The following is a 16013-nucleotide window of genomic DNA, read 5'->3' as shown; positions in this document are numbered from 1 at the left end:
TCATGCCCAGGACCAATGTATATGTATATACATACATGCACACACACATATAAATATGCATATATACACTCATATATATACCCATGCATATATACACATACACATATACATACCTACATCATCGGCGGTCACTCGAAGCGAGTATGACGGTCCTCTTGGTAGGGGGGTATCCCTTTATGGAGGATGCCTGTGCGTGACTTTGTTTAACGTGGGGAGACTGGTGCACAGACAGTCACCACACGATCCTTGACAGATCCGGGTCAGGGTCCAGTGGCATGGGGTCTAAGACGACTGGGGACCCTTTTCTGCTGCAGCCTTCATCCGTCATCCCAGCCGTTGTGACGCTCCATAGGGTTAGCAATCATCCTCCGCCTGTTCCACCGTTGAGGTCTTGGGTTGTTATTTCCCCATAACTGGGCCCACGTGGATGTGGGGGTGCCTTCTTCCGCTATCGCAGCCGTTGTGCTAGTTCTTACATCTACCGTCTTCCGCCTGCTCCGCCGTTGATGTTTTCACCGTATCCCTGGCTAGGGGGTAGTCAGGTACTAGGCCTTTGCCAAGGGCCACCTGGGGTAACAGTAGTAAAGGGCTTAACCTCCTAGTGCCCCAAGACCCCAAAGAGGAGCCTCCACTGCCGGATGCACTTTAATGTCAAGCCCAGGACCAATGTATATGTATATACATACATGCACACACACATATAAATATGCATATATACACTCATATATATACCCATGCATATATACACATACACATATACATACCTACATCATCGGCGGTCACTCGAAGCGAGTATGACGGTCCTCTTGGTAGGGGGGTATCCCTTTATGGAGGATGCCTGTGCTTGACTTTGTTTAACGTGGGGAGACTGGTGCACAGACAGTCACCACATGATCCTTGACAGATCCGGGTCAGGGTCCAGTGGCATGGGGTCCAAGACGACTGGGGACCCTTTTCTGCTGCTGCCTTCATCCGTCATCCCAGCCGTTGTGACGCTCCATAGGGTTAGCAATCATCCTCCGCCTGTTCCACCGTTGAGGTCTTGGGTTGTTATTTCCCCATAACTGGGCCCACGTGGATGTGGGGGTGCCTTCTTCCGCCATCGCAGCCGTTGTGCTAGTTCTTACATCTACCATCTTCCGTCTGCTCCGCCGTTGAAGTCTTCACCGTATCCTTGGCTAGGGGGCAGTCAGGTACTAGGCCTTTGCCAAGGGCCACCTGTGGTAACAGTATTAAAGGGGTTAACCTCCTAGTGCCCCAAGACCCCATAGAGGAGCCTCCACTGCCGGATGCACTTTAACGTCATGCCCAGGACCAATGTATAAATATGCATATATACACTCATATATATACATACAAACACATATATAAACAAACAAATCAATACACAGGCCGGTGGGGCAGGGATCCAGCCCCCGGAACCCACTGTTTACCGAGAACCAGCGGATCACTTCACCCCCCCTCAGGTCCGGCCGCGCTCCCCTACCCTGTAGTGACAACCCCCAACAAGCCCGCACCCAGACGACGGCACGACACTGGGCGTGAAGGACGGTGCGGCAGAGCGTGAGGGCATGCAGGCCCGGGCCGACACCCGGCAAGCCGGCCGACACAACAACAAACGAGAACGAAGTTGGAAAGTTCGCCAGCCCCGACAACCACCAGGTGCACACGCTGCCACAAGCCACAACACCGGCCACCCCATCGCACCACAGTTCAGAACATTGCAACACACATGCAGATGTACAGATGTTTGCCGTGATCCCCCTGCCAAAGCACCCATTCTCATTAATGGCTCTGCTGTTGAGATAGTCCATGATTACAAGTATCTAGGCACAATTTTAGACAATAAATTGACCTTTGATGCCAACACTGACCGTATTTGTAAGAAGGCCAAGCAGAGGCTGTTTTTCTTGAGGAGACTGAGGGGATTTCTGGTTGATAGGACACTGATGAGGATGTTCAATTCATCTTGTATTGAATCTATTTTAACTTATTCCATCACTTCCTGGTTTGGTAACCTCAGTGTGGCCAATACAAATAGATTGGGTGGTATAATCAAGGTGTGCCAAAAGACCATAGGCACTACCTTGAACCCCCTGAACCAGATCTATCAGGCCAGAGTCATCCAGAAGGCAAAGGCAATTCTGGTCAACCCTCAGCACCCTCTCTTCTCAGAGTTTAGACTCTTGCCCTCAGGATGCAGGTACGCCCTTACTAATAGAATGGCCAAAAACAACAGATACATAAGATCCTTTGTTCCCTTAGCCGTTGACTTTATAAATGAGCTTCTTAAACAAGCGTAGCTGCTATGCAGTCACTTTAGTGGGAAGCGACGTGTGATGATTAGTTTTTATTGTTTTACAAATGTTTTTATCAGGGTATGGCATGAATTACATTGTACTTTTCTGATAAGGTTTTGGTCAGGTACGTGGATGAGGGGGTTGTTAATCAGTTTCAGCTGCATTGGTGTTGATGGAATTAACAACAGGTGCACTAGAGGGGCAACAACGAGATGGTCCCCAAAACAGGACTGGTTTTGCAGGTGGAAGCCATTTCAAATTCCTCCCTCTTGATCTTTTTTAACTGTTTTTCCACAAGTGTTGGCTTTAGCTAGAGTCATTATCACGACTGGGAGCATGAGGCCATTTCTAAACCCTCCTGAAGTTGCGCAGATTGTCCTACTCCTCCAGGATGGCACATCCATGCGTGCTGTTGCAAGAAGATTTGATGTGTCTCCCAGTACAATCTCCAGAGCATGGAGGAGATTCCAGAAGACAGGCAGTTACTCTAGGAGAGCTGGACAGGGCCGTAGACGGACCGATATCTGCTGCTTTGTGCAAGGAGGAACAGGTTGAGCCCTACAGAATGACCTCCAGCAGGCTACTGGTGTGAATGTCTCTGCCCAAACAGTCAGAAACAGACTTCACCAGGGTGGCCTCAGGGCACCACGTCCTGTAGTGTGCCCTGTGCTCACTGCTCACAACCGTGGAGCTCCATTGGCATTTGCGATAGAACACCAGAATTGGCAAGTCCGCCACTGGCGCCCTGTGCTTTTCACCCTGAGTACCTATGATAGACGTGAAAGGGTCTGAAGAAGCCAAGGAGAGCGCTATGCTGCCTGCAACATCATTCAGCATGACCCGTTCGCTGGTGGGTCAGTGATGGTCTGGGGAGGCATTTCCATGGAGGGACGAACAGACCTCTACAGGCTAGAGAACAGCAGTCTGACTGCCATTAGGTATGAAATCCTTGCACCCATGGTCAGACCCTACGCTGGTGCAGTAGGTCCTGGGTTCCTCCTGGTCCATTACAATGCCCGGCCTCATGTGGCAAGAGTATGCAGACAGTATCTGGAGGATGAAGGAATTGACACAATTGAATGGCCCTCACCATCACCTGATCTAAACCTGATAGAACACCTCTGGGACATAATGTTTGGGTCCATCAGGTTGCTCCTCAGACTTTACACTGATGCCCTTAGACAGATCTGGGAGGACATGCCACAAGACACCATCCGTGGTCTCATTAGGAGCATGCCGCCACGTTGTCAAGCATGCATACAAGCACGTGGGGGCCACACAAGATATTGAAGAGAGTTTTGAGTTGCAGAAATTGAATTTAGGCAAAATGGACGAGCCTACCAAATCATTTTTTCACTTTGATTTTTGGGGTGTCTATATACTGAGCCCTCTGTAGGCTGAAAACTTTTATTTCTATCAAAAAATGTGGCATCCTTTTGTTCCTGAGACATTAAACTGTCCATATCAGTATAGATATCCCACTTTCTGATGTGTTTTCAAAGTGTTTCTTTAATTTTTTTGTGTCCATCCATCCATCCATCTTCTTCCGCTTATCCGAGGTCGGGTCGCGGGGGCAGCAGCTTAAGCAGGGATGCCCAGACTTCCCTCTCTCCAGCCACTTCATCCAGCTCCTCCCGGGGGATCCCGAGGCGTTCCCAGGCCAGCCGGGAGAGATAGTCTTCCCAGCGTGTCCTGGGTCTTCCCCGTGGCCTCCTACCGGTCGGACGTGCCCGAAACACCTTCCTAGGGAGTCGTTCGGGTGGCATCCTGACCAGATGCCCGAACCACCTCATCTGGCTCCTCTCGATGTGGAGGAGCAGCGGCTTTACTTTGAGCTCCCCCCGAATGACAGAGCTTCTCACCCTATCTCTAAGGGAAAGCCCCGCCACTCGGCGGAGGAAACTCATTTGGGCCGCTTGTACCCGTGATCTTGTCCTTTCGGTCATAACCCAAAGCTCATGACCATAGGTGAGGATGGGAACGTAGATCGACCGGTAAATTGAGAGCTTTGCCTTCCGGCTCAGCTCCTTCTTCACCACAACGGATCGATACAGCGTCCGCATTACTGAAGACGCCGCACCGATCCGCCTGTCGATCTCACCATCCACTCTTCCCTCACTCGTGAACAAGACTCCGAGGTACTTGAACTCCTCCACTTGGGGCAAGATCTCCTCTCCAACCCGGAGATGGCACTCCACCCTTTTCCGGGAGAGAACCGTGGACTCGGACTTGGAGGTGCTGATTCCCATCCCAGTCGCTTCACACTCGGCTGCGAACCGATCCAGTGAGAGCTGAAGATCTTGGCCGGAGGAAGCCATCAGGACCACATCATCTGCAAATAGCAGAGACCTAATCCTGCAATTTTTTGTGTATTTTATGTATTTGTACCTTGTTTTACTGTTGAACCTTGTTTTTTAATGACTACTGCTGCAAACCAAATTGCCCCTCAGGGACAATAAAGATTTTCTAAGTCTAAGGTTAGTGGTTTTAATAGATACCATAACCAAAATATGTTTCTTTGCCCCACAACCCACCCGCTACTGTATGTGAGAACATCCAGTATTGTACAGCGGTCAGTTAGTCAAGGACAATGTCCATGAATGTGTTTAATGTTATTGTGTTTGGACTTTGTGCTGGCAGACCATGTTCTTGCATCATATTCTTCCCTCTCAGCCCTGCCTGCGAAGAGTGTGGTCGTTGCTATGACAACATCTTGGCTGCATTCTTTTAAATTGTCAACGTCTATATCAGGGGTGCTCACACTTTTTCTGCAGGCGAGCTACTTTTCAATTGATCAAGTCGTGGGGATCTACCTTATTTTAATATATATCATTTATATTTACTTATTTATGAAATATATGTCTTTGTTAATAAATTAAAGGTGTTTAATGATAATACAAGTATGTTTAATACATATAGTTAATATTGTTAACAAGTTAAAGGTGTTTAAAGATAATGCAAGCATGTTTAATACATATAGTTAATATTGTTAACAAATTAAAGGTGTTTAATGATAATACAAGCATGTTTAATACATATAGTTAATATTATTAATAAGTTAAAGGTGTTTAAAGATAATACAAGCATGTTTAACACATTGTTAACAAGTTAAAGGTGTTTAATGATAATACAAGTATGTTTAACACATATAGTTAATATTATTAATAAGTTAAAGGTGTTTAAAGATAATGCAAGCATGTTTAACACATATAGTTAATATTCTTAATAAGTTAAAGGTGTTTAAAGATAATGCAAGCATGTTTAACACATATAGTTAATATTGTTAACAAGTTAAAGGTGGTTAAAGATAATACAAGCATGTTTAACACATATAGATTCCTTTCTTTCATGAAGACAATAATATAAGTTGGTGTATTACCTGATTATGATGACTTGCATTGATAGGAATCAGACAGTGGTGATAACGTCCGCATTTTCGAATGGAGGAGAAAAAAGTTCTCCTTTCTGTCCAATACCACATGAAAGTGGTTGGTTTTTGGCATCTTATTTGTCCAGCTTCCGTACTCCTTTGTATACACTTTACAAGAAATACATTGTCAGCAAACTCCGTAGCTTGCTAGCTTGTGTACGCCAGCTTTCTGAGACTTGTTTTGTTAGCGCAACTGTGCAACTGTGCAGTCGGTCTTTGGAGTTTTGACGACAGGTACGGCGCCGGAGTCTGTTGAAGTAAAGTGTTTCTCGCCTTCCAGTCGGTAATTTTAATGAGCTGGCAGCAGCCAGCGTCATCTCAGAAGACCCTCGGGTGCCGTGAATGTCAATCAAGTGACGAAAGTGACGTCATAGTGAAGATTTATGATCGCTCATTTTTAGGACTATTTTTTTAATGCCTGGCTGGTGATCGACTGACACACCCTCCGAGATCGACCGGTAGCTCGCGATCGACGTAATGAGCACCCCTGGTCTATAGGATCAAGATTGAGGGCGCAGGCTGGAGATGACCCATATTTTTCAACTCTCATGCAGGGCAACGTTTGAGCCCGTGAAGTGAAAATGAGATTTCTATCAAGGTTTTATGAGGAGTTCCCAACAAGACATCCTATGAGACGAAGACACATGGAGATCACATTGGGTATTAGACTGCAGATGCCACCTGTGGAAAATAAGGATCCTCGCTCACGTCGCCGAAGCTGCCATCAACGCAGCAGCCGGCATTTAGCATTTAGCAAGTTGGACGTCAATCAAGAGGAAGCAGAGTGCATCATTCCTGATAGCAGCTAGCAGATGATGTGTGTTATCTTGGGGCGATACAGGCTACGGTGTGCGATGTCACTCAGGTGTTACGGCATCGCCTCTCTCACTGGTGACTGATTTGCTGCAAGTCCAACAGGACACAGTCATTCATTTGCAATGCTCACAAATACTGAAATGAACAGACATCTCACACAGATTTCACGTAACGGGGGAAAAAAGGGAAGGTTCTTTGGGATTAGCGTGTGCATGAATCGTCATGGCTTTTGAGTTTGAGTGGGAGCGAGCTGTTTAAAGTTTTTAACCCCTCAACAGATCCTAGGGACAATTTTTGTCATTACTTTTGTTTTTGTTTTGTAGACTGGCTGTGCTTAATAATTATTGATGACATTTGCCATCCATCTTCTTCCGCTTATCCGAGGTCGGGTCGCGGGGGCAGCAGCCTAAGCAGGGAAGCCCAGACCTCCCTCTCCCCAGCCACTTCGTCCAGCTCCTCCCGGGGGATCCCGAGGCGTTCCCAGGCCAGCCGGGAGACATAGTCTTCCCAGCGTGTCCTGGGTCTGCCCCGTGGCCTCCTTCCGGTCGGACGTGCCCTAAACACCTCCCGAGGGAGGCGATCGGGTGGCATCCTGACCAGATGCCCGAACCACCTCATCTGGCTCCTCTCCATGTGGAGGAGCAGCGGCTTTACTTTGAGCTCCCCCCGGATGACAGAGCTTCTCACCCTATCTCTAAGGGAGAGCCCCGCCACCCGGCGGAGGAAACTCATTTGGGCCGCTTGTACCCGTGATCTTGTCCTTTCGGTCATAACCCAAAGCTCATGACCATAGGTGAGGATGGGAACGTAGATCGACCGGTAAATTGAGAGCTTTGCCTTCCGGCTCAGCTCCTTCTTCACCACAACGGATCGATACAGCGTCCGCATTACTGAAGATGCCGCACCAATCCGCCTGTCGATCTCACGATCCACTCTTCCCCCACTCGTGAACAAGACTCCGAGGTACTTGAACTCCTCCACTTGGGGCAGGGTCTCCTCCCCAACCCGAAGATGGCATTCCACCCTTTTCCGGGCGAGAACCATGGACTCGGACTTGGAGGTGCTGATTCTCATCCCAGTCGCTTCACACTCGGCTGCGAACCGATCCAGCGAGAGCTGAAGATCCTGGCCAGATGAAGCCATCAGGACCACATCATCTGCAAAAAGCAGAGACCTACTCCTGCAGCCACCAAACCAGATCCCCTCAACGCCTTGACTGCGCCTAGAAATTCTGTCCATAAAAGTTATGAACAGAATCGGTGACAAAGGGCAGCCTTGGCGGAGTCCAACCCTCACTGGAAACGTGTCCGACTTACTGCCGGCAATGCGGACCAAGCTCTGACACTGATCATACAGGGAGCGGACCGCCAAAATCAGACAGTCCGATACCCCATACTCTCTGAGCACTCCCCACAGGACTTCCCGAGGGACACGGTCGAATGCCTTCTCCAAGTCCACAAAACACATGTAGACTGGTTGGGCAAACTCCCATGCACCCTCAAGGACCCTGCCGAGAGTATAGAGCTGGTCCACAGTTCCACGACCAGGACGAAAACCACACTGTTCCTCCTGAATCCGAGGTTCGACTATCCGGCGTAGCCTCCTCTCCAGTACACCTGCATAGACCTTACCGGGAAGGCTGAGGAGTGTGATCCCACGATAGTTAGAACACACCCTTCGGTTCCCCTTCTTAAAGAGAGGAACCACCACCCCGGTCTGCCAATCCAGAGGTACCGCCCCCGATGTACACGCGATGCTGCAGAGTCTTGTCAACCAAGACAGCCCCACAGCATCCAGAGCCTTAAGGAACTCCGGGCGGATCTCATCCACCCCCGGGGCCTTGCCACCGAGGAGCTTTTTAACTACCTCAGCAACCTCAGCCCCAGAAATAGAAGAGCCCACCACAGATTCCCCAGGCACTGCTTCCTCATAGGAAGACGTGTTGGTGGGATTGAGGAGGTCTTCGAAGTATTCCCTCCACCGATCCACAACATCCGCAGTCGAGGTCAACAGAACACCATCCTCACCATACACGGTGTTGATAGTGCACTGCTTCCCCTTCCTGAGGCGGCGGATGGTGGTCCAGAATCGCTTCGAAGCCGTCCGGAAGTCGTTTTCCATGCCTTCCCCGAACTCCTCCCATGTCCGAGTTTTTGCCTCCGCAACCGCTGAAGCCGCACACCGCTTGGCCTGTCGGTACCTGTCCGCTGCCTCAGGAGTCCTATGAGCCAAAAGAACCCGATAGGACTCCTTCTTCAGCTTGACGGCATCCCTCACCGCCGGTGTCCACCAACGGGTTCTAGGATTACCGCCACGACAGGCACCAACTACCTTGCGACATGACATTTGCCAATGGATGTTAATTTTTTTTAGACATACATACAAACCCCCTTTCCATATGAGTTGGGAAATTGTGTTAGATGTAAATATAAACGGAATACAATGATTTGCAAATCCTTTTCAAGCCATATTCAGTTGAATATGCGACAAAGACAACATATTTGATCAAAGACAACATATTTGATGTTCAAACTGATAAACTTAATTTTTTTTTTGCAAATATTAATTAACTTAGAATTTCATGGCTGCAACACGTGACAAAGTAGTTGGGAAAGGGCATGTTCACCACTGTGTTACACGGCCTTTCCTTTTAACAACACTCAGTAAAGGTTTGGGAACTGAGGAGACACATTTTTGAAGCTTCTCAGGTGGAATTCTTTCCCATTCTTGCTTGATGTACAGCTTAAGTTGTTCAACAGTCCGGGGGTCTCCCTTGTGCTATTTTAGGCTTCATAATGCGCCACACATTTTCAATGGGAGACAGGTCTGGACTACAGGCAGGCCAGTCTAGTACCCGCACTTTTTTACTATGAAGCCACGTTGATGTTGCTGAAATAAGCAGGGGCGTCCATGGTAACGTTGCTTGGATGGCAACATATGTTGCTCCAAAACCTGTATGTGTCATGTCTGTGTAATCATATTTTGTTTTAAGTCATGTTTTGTTTAGTTTCTGGCTTTTCACTCCCTTGTCTTGTTTGCATGATTACCCATTAGTTTCACCTGTTCCACGTTTGGACTCATTGTGCACTCTTGTTTGTCACCATAGCAACCATTAGTTTTCACCTGTCACGTCACGCACCTGTTTCACGTTTTGAGTCACGCACCTGCTTTCACTAATCATGTCCATAGTATTTAAGTTCATTCATTTTCTGTTGTTGGTCCTGACGACATCACCACATTTATGCTCTGTCCATTCTTTCCATGTCCATTCCTCAAGCAACTATTTTTGTCCAAGCCAAGTAAGTTTTTGTTCCATGTTTATAGTCTTTTTGGTTTCATAGTTTGTTCTCCGCCATTGTGCGTGTTTTTTCGTTTGTACTTTTTGCTATAGTCTTTTGGTTTCATAGTTTATTCTCCGCCACTGTGCGCGCTTTTCGTTTGTACTTTTTTTTTTGATGTATTAATAAATCATGTACCTTCATTCCGTCTCACCCGAGCCAGCTTTCCGTTGCATCCCGGAAAAGCAAACACCCAGATCAAGTCATGACAGTATGTACCTTTCAGCATTAATGGTGCCTTCACAGATGTGTAAGTTACCCATGTCTTGGGCACTAATACACCCCCATACCATCACACATGCTGCCTTTTACACTTTGCGCCTAGAACAATCCGGATGGTTCTTTTCCTCTTTGGTCCGGAGGACACGACGTCCACAGTTTCCCAAAAAAATTCGAAATGTGGACTCGTCAGACCACAGAACACTTTTCCACTTTGTATCAGTCCATCTTAGATGAGCTCAGGCCCAGCGAAGCCGACGGCGTTTCTGGGTGTTGTTGATAAACGGTTTTCGCCTTGCATAGGAGAGTTTTAACTTGCACTTACAGATGTAGCGACCAACTGTAGTTACTGACAGTGGGTTTCTGAAGTGTTCCTGAGCCCATGTGGTGATATCCTTTACACACTGATGTCGCTTGTTGATGCAGTGCAGCCTGAGGGATCGAAGGACACGGGCTTAGCTGCTTACGTGCAGTGATTTCTCCAGATTCTCTGAACCCTTTGATGATATTGCGGACCGTAGATGGTGAAATCCCTAAATTCCTTGCAATAGCTGCTTGAGAGAGGTTTTTCTTAAACTGTTCAACAATTTGCTCACGCATTTGTTGACAAAGTGGTGACCCTCGCCCCATCCTTGTTTGTGAATGACTGAGCATTTCGTGGAATCTACTTTTATACCCAATCATGGCACCCACCTGTTCCCAATTTGCCTGCACACCTGTGGGATGTTCCAAATAAGTGTTTGATGAGCATTCCTCAACTTTATCAGTATTTATTGCCACCTTTCCCAACTTCTTTGTCACGTGTTGCTGCCATCAAATTCTAAAGTTAATGATTATTGCTTATTGTTTGAACATCAAATATGTTGTCTTTGTAGCATATTCAACTGAATATGGCTTGAAAAGGATTTGCAAATCATTGTATTCCGTTTATATTTACATCTAACACAATTTCCCAACTCATATGGAAACGGGGTTTGTACATACATATACACATACTGTACATATACATTCACTGTACAAACATACATATACACATATGCATACATACACTCATGCATATAATCACGTTTCATCAAACATAGATTAACGTTGTTGCCCTAGGGCAGGGGTCGGCAACCCGCGCCGCCCTAGTGGCTCTCTGGAGCTTTTTTAAAAAATGTATGAAAATTGGAAAAAGATAAGGGGAAAAAATATATTTTTTGCTTTAATATGGTTTCTGTAGGAGGACAAACATGACACAAACCTCCCTAATTGTTATAAAGCACACTGTTTATATTAAACATGCTTCACTAATTCGAGTATTTGGCGAGCGCCGTTTTGTCCTACTAATTTTGGCGGTCCTTGAACTCACAGTAGTTTGTTTACATGTATAACTTTCTCCGACTTTCTAGGACGTGTTTTATGCCACTTCTTTTGTCCACCAAATTTGTATTGTTGTGCGTGAATGCACAAAGGTGAGTTTTGTTGATGTTATTGACTTGTGTGGAGTGCTAATTAGACATATTTGGTCACTGCATGACTGCAAGCTAATCGATGCTAACATGCTATTTAGGCTAGCTATATGTACATATTGCATCATTATGCCTCATTTGTAGCTATATTTGAGCTCATTTAGTTTCCTTTAAGTCCTCTCAATTCAATTTATATCTCATGACACACTCGAATAATATGGCTTTTAATTTTTTGCGGCTCCAGACAGATTTGTTTTGGTATTTTTGGTCCAATATGGCTCTTTCAACATTTTGGGTTGCCGACCCCTGCCCTAGGGTAAACTGGGTAACACATGGCACACGGACAAAGCTTAACCTATTGGTACTATAACAATCTACAAGGTTGATATTTGTATTGATCCATTTGTAGTGTAATAATGCTCATTGTCATTTCTGTATTATTATTTATTTTCGCTAACTTCTTATTTGCTACTACTTTTGCCATCATATTTGTACATATCCTATTTGCTGATGTTGCTCTATTGTTGTTGTTGTTGTTGTTATTGTTGTGTTTGCTGTTGTTGTTTTTGTCTCTCTGTCTTATCCCCCTCTTGTCCCCACAATTTTCCCCTCTGTCTTCCTTTTTTTTGTCTTTCTATCCCCTCCTGCTCCGGCCCGGCTGCACTAAATGATAATATAAATACATTTAATAAAGTCAAATACAAATAAGGCAACAAGAGAAGTATCCTACACTTCTGTTTTGTAAAGTAAATGTGTACAGCAGATATAGATCATCTACATCAGGGGTGCTCATTACGTCGATCGCGAGCTACCGGTCGATCTCGGAGGGTGTGTCAGTCGATCACCAGCCAGGCATTAAAAAAATAGTCCTAAAAATGAGCGATCATAAATCTTCACTATGACGTCACTTTCGTCACTTGATTGACATTCACGGCACCCGAGGGTCTTCTGAGATGACGCCGGCTGCTGCCAGCTCATTAAAATTACCGACTGGAAGGCGAGAAACACTTTATTTCAACAGACTCTGGCGCCGTACCTGTCGTCAAAACTCCAAAGACCGACTGCACAGTTGCACAGTTGCGCTAACACAATAAGAGTCTCAGAAAGCTGGCGTGCACAAGCTAGCAAGCTACGGAGTTTGCCGACAATGTATTTCTTGTAAAGTGTATACAAAGGAGTACGGAAGCTGGACAAATAAGATGCCAAAAACCAACCACTTTCATGTGGTATTGGACAGAAAGGAGGACTTTTTTTCTCCTCCATTTGAAAATGCGGACGTTATCATCACCACTGTCTGATTCCTATCAATGCAAGTCATCAGAATCAGGTAATACACCAACTTATATTCTTGTCTTCATGAAAGAAAGGAATCTATATGTGTTAAACATGCTTGTATTATCTTTAAACACCTTTAACTTGTTAACAATATTAACTATATGTGTTAAACATGCTTGTATTATCTTTAAACACCTTTAACTTGTTAACAATATTAACTATGTGTTAAACATGCTTGTATTATCTTTAAACACCTTTAAGTTGTTAACAATATTAACTATGTGTTAAACATGCTTGTATTATCATTAAACACCTAGAACTTGTTAACAATATTGACTATATGTGTTAAACATGCTTGTATTATCTTTAAACATCTTTAACTTGTTAACAATATTAACTACCGTATTTTCCGCACCATAAGCCGCCCTGGGTTATAAGCCGCGCCTTCAATGAACGGCATATTTCAAAACTTTGTCCACCTATAAGCCGCCCCGTGTTATAAGCCGCATCTAACTGCGCTAAAGGGAATGTCCAAAAAACAGTCAGATAGGTCAGTCAAACTTTAATAATATATTAAAAACCAGCGTGATGTGGGCGCGCATGGAGTCGTATATCAACATGGACGGAGCTGCGTGAAAAAAGCCACCCGGCCTCTTCGCGTAAACTTCCCTTAACCACTCGCTCATCTTTTCTTCATCCATCCATCCCTTCGAGTTAGCTTTTATGATGACACCGGCTGGAAAGGTCTCTTTTGGCAAGGTCTTCCTTTTGAATATCACCATGGGTGGAAGTTTCTGGCCATTAGCATGGCAAGCTAGAACCACAGTGAAGGATGACTTCTCATTCCCTGTGGTGCGAATATTCACCGTACGTGCTCCCGTTGTATCCACAGTGCGGTTCACAGGAATATCAAAAGTCAGTGGAACCTCGTCCATGTTGATAATGTTCTCTGGCCGGATCTTTTTTTCAGCTATCTTGTTTTTACAATATGCACGGAAAGTAGCCAGCTTTTCTTGAAAGTCTTTAGGCAGTTGCTGTGAAATAGTAGTCCGTGTGCGGATGGAGAGATTGCGTCTTTTCATGAACCGGAAACCTGTCGCTTAGTAGGAGCCATTTTGTGGTCTTTACAGATGTAAACACACAAAGGAAATGAAACGTAATATCCGCGCGCTTCTTCTTCTTCTACGGGGGCGGGTGGTTGCTTACAGTAGAAGAAGAAGCGCTTCCTCTTCTATGGGGGCGGGTGCTTACCTTGGCGGTTGCTTGCCGTAGAAGAAGAAGCACTTCCTCTTCTACGGGGAAAAAAGATGGCGGCTGTTTACCGTAGTTGCGAGACCTAAACTTTATGAAAATGAATCTTAATATTAATCCATATATAAAGCGCACCGGGTTATAAGCCGCACTGTCAGCTTTTGAGTAAATTTGTGGTTTTTAGGTGCGGCTAATAGTGCGGAAAATACGGTATATGTGTTAAACATGCTTGTATTATCTTTAAACACCTTTAACTTGTTAACAATATTAACTATATGTGTTAAACATGCTTGTATTATCTTTAAACACCTTTAACTTGTTAACAATATTAACTATATGTGTTAAACATGCTTGTATTATCTTTAAACACCTTTAACTTGTTAACAATATTAACTATATGTGTTAAACATGCTTGTATTATCTTTAAACACCTTTAACTTGTTAACAATATTAACTATATGTGTTAAACATGCTTGTATTATCTTTAAACACCTTTAACTTGTTAACAATATTAACTATATGTATTAAACATACTTGTATTATCATTATACACCTTTAATTTTTCAACAATATTAACTATACGTGTTAAACATGCTTGCATTATCATTAAACACCTTTAACTTGTTAACAAAAACATATATTTCATAAATAAGTAAATGTAAATGATATATATGAATGAGGTAGATCCCCACGACTTGATCAATTGAAAAGTAGCTCGCCTGCAGAAAAAGTGTGAGCACCCCTGATCTACATCAACAAAAAAAGTCTCACATAGTGATTGTGGATGATAGGCAAAATTCCCCAAAAAAGTGCAGTTCCCCTTTAACCTACATATGTCTTTACCGCAGATAAAGCGTGACAAGATTTCCTCAGTTGCCGAATAAAATGTACATTTAAATATAAATGCACATTGGTGGGTGAAAAGTGCATTAGAGTTGTATCAAGATTGGACCTTTCTGCTCTGCTCCAGTTTCAGCACAGCAACTAACGGCCTCATCTCAAAGGTACGCTTTTAATGAGTTACCTTTCAACTTTGTCTAACAGAGGTAGCGTGCAGAGTTTGAGATACCACTACTCGGGAGACAATCATGGAGGTGGCAGCCAGTGACAAGTGGTTCTGCTGCAGCTGGCTCCGCCACAAGGTTCCCCGGAACCTCAGGGAGGAACTGTACCACCTCCTGAGGATGACGGGGCCCATTGTAAGGACCTGTCCTCTGCTATGCACTGGGAAGACCATCACCACATGCCAAGATCTCGGTAAAGCGAACCAACAATTTATCTTCTTCTTGTCTTTCTAGCTGATGACTCGAATTCTCGATTATATGCTTCCTTTCGTGGTCACGATGTTCTGTGGCCGTCTGACTAGTGAGGTGATGGCCGGCTATGGATTAGCAACTGCTGTGAGTGCTCAAGACTTCAACTTATGGATAGACATATACAGTATTTGTCAGTCGATTGTCTTCTTTCACAGGTATTCTCCAAATTATCATTACTCTCCAATGGAAAGCATGTATCACCAAATCGGAAATCATATTATTTGCCTAGAATGTGTGCAACACTAACATGCGATTTGGATATACAGGTAAAAGCCAGTAAATTAGAATATTTTGAAAAACTTGATTTATTTCAGTAATTGCATTCAAAAGGTGTAACTTGTACATTATATTTATTCATTGCACACAGACTGATGCATTCAAATGTTTATTTCATTTAATTTTGATGATTTGAAGTGGCAACAAATGAAAATCCAAAATTCCGTGTGTCACAAAATTAGAATATTACTTAAGGCTAATACAAAAAAGGGATTTTTAGAAATGTTGGCCAACTGAAAAGTATGAAAATGAAAAATATGAGCATGTACAATACTCGATACTTGGTTGGAGCTCCTTTTGCCTCAATTACTGCGTTACTGCGGCGTGGCATGGAGTCGATG

General features: G+C 44.7%; 1 protein-coding gene across 2 annotated transcripts in view; it reads left to right on the top strand.

Moving 5' to 3' along the window:
* Nucleotides 1–15125: 15125 nt before the first annotated feature.
* Nucleotides 15126–16013, top strand: part of LOC133614865 (multidrug and toxin extrusion protein 1-like) — a 38266-nt gene continuing 37378 nt past the window's right edge. For both annotated transcript variants that reach the window (XM_072915028.1, XM_061973215.1), the window contains exons 1-2: nucleotides 15126–15279; nucleotides 15379–15480. In XM_072915028.1, coding sequence (XP_072771129.1) covers nucleotides 15169–15279; nucleotides 15379–15480 — 213 coding nt within the window. In that variant the 5' untranslated portion in view covers nucleotides 15126–15168. The remainder of the gene's footprint in view (nucleotides 15280–15378; nucleotides 15481–16013) is intronic.

Source organism: Nerophis lumbriciformis, linkage group LG17 (genome assembly GCF_033978685.3).
Source record: "Nerophis lumbriciformis linkage group LG17, RoL_Nlum_v2.1, whole genome shotgun sequence".
NCBI classification, from domain to species: Eukaryota; Metazoa; Chordata; class Actinopteri; order Syngnathiformes; family Syngnathidae; genus Nerophis; species Nerophis lumbriciformis.
The sequence above is the reverse complement of the archived record's forward strand: the minus strand, read 5'-3'. Positions and strand labels throughout refer to the sequence as shown.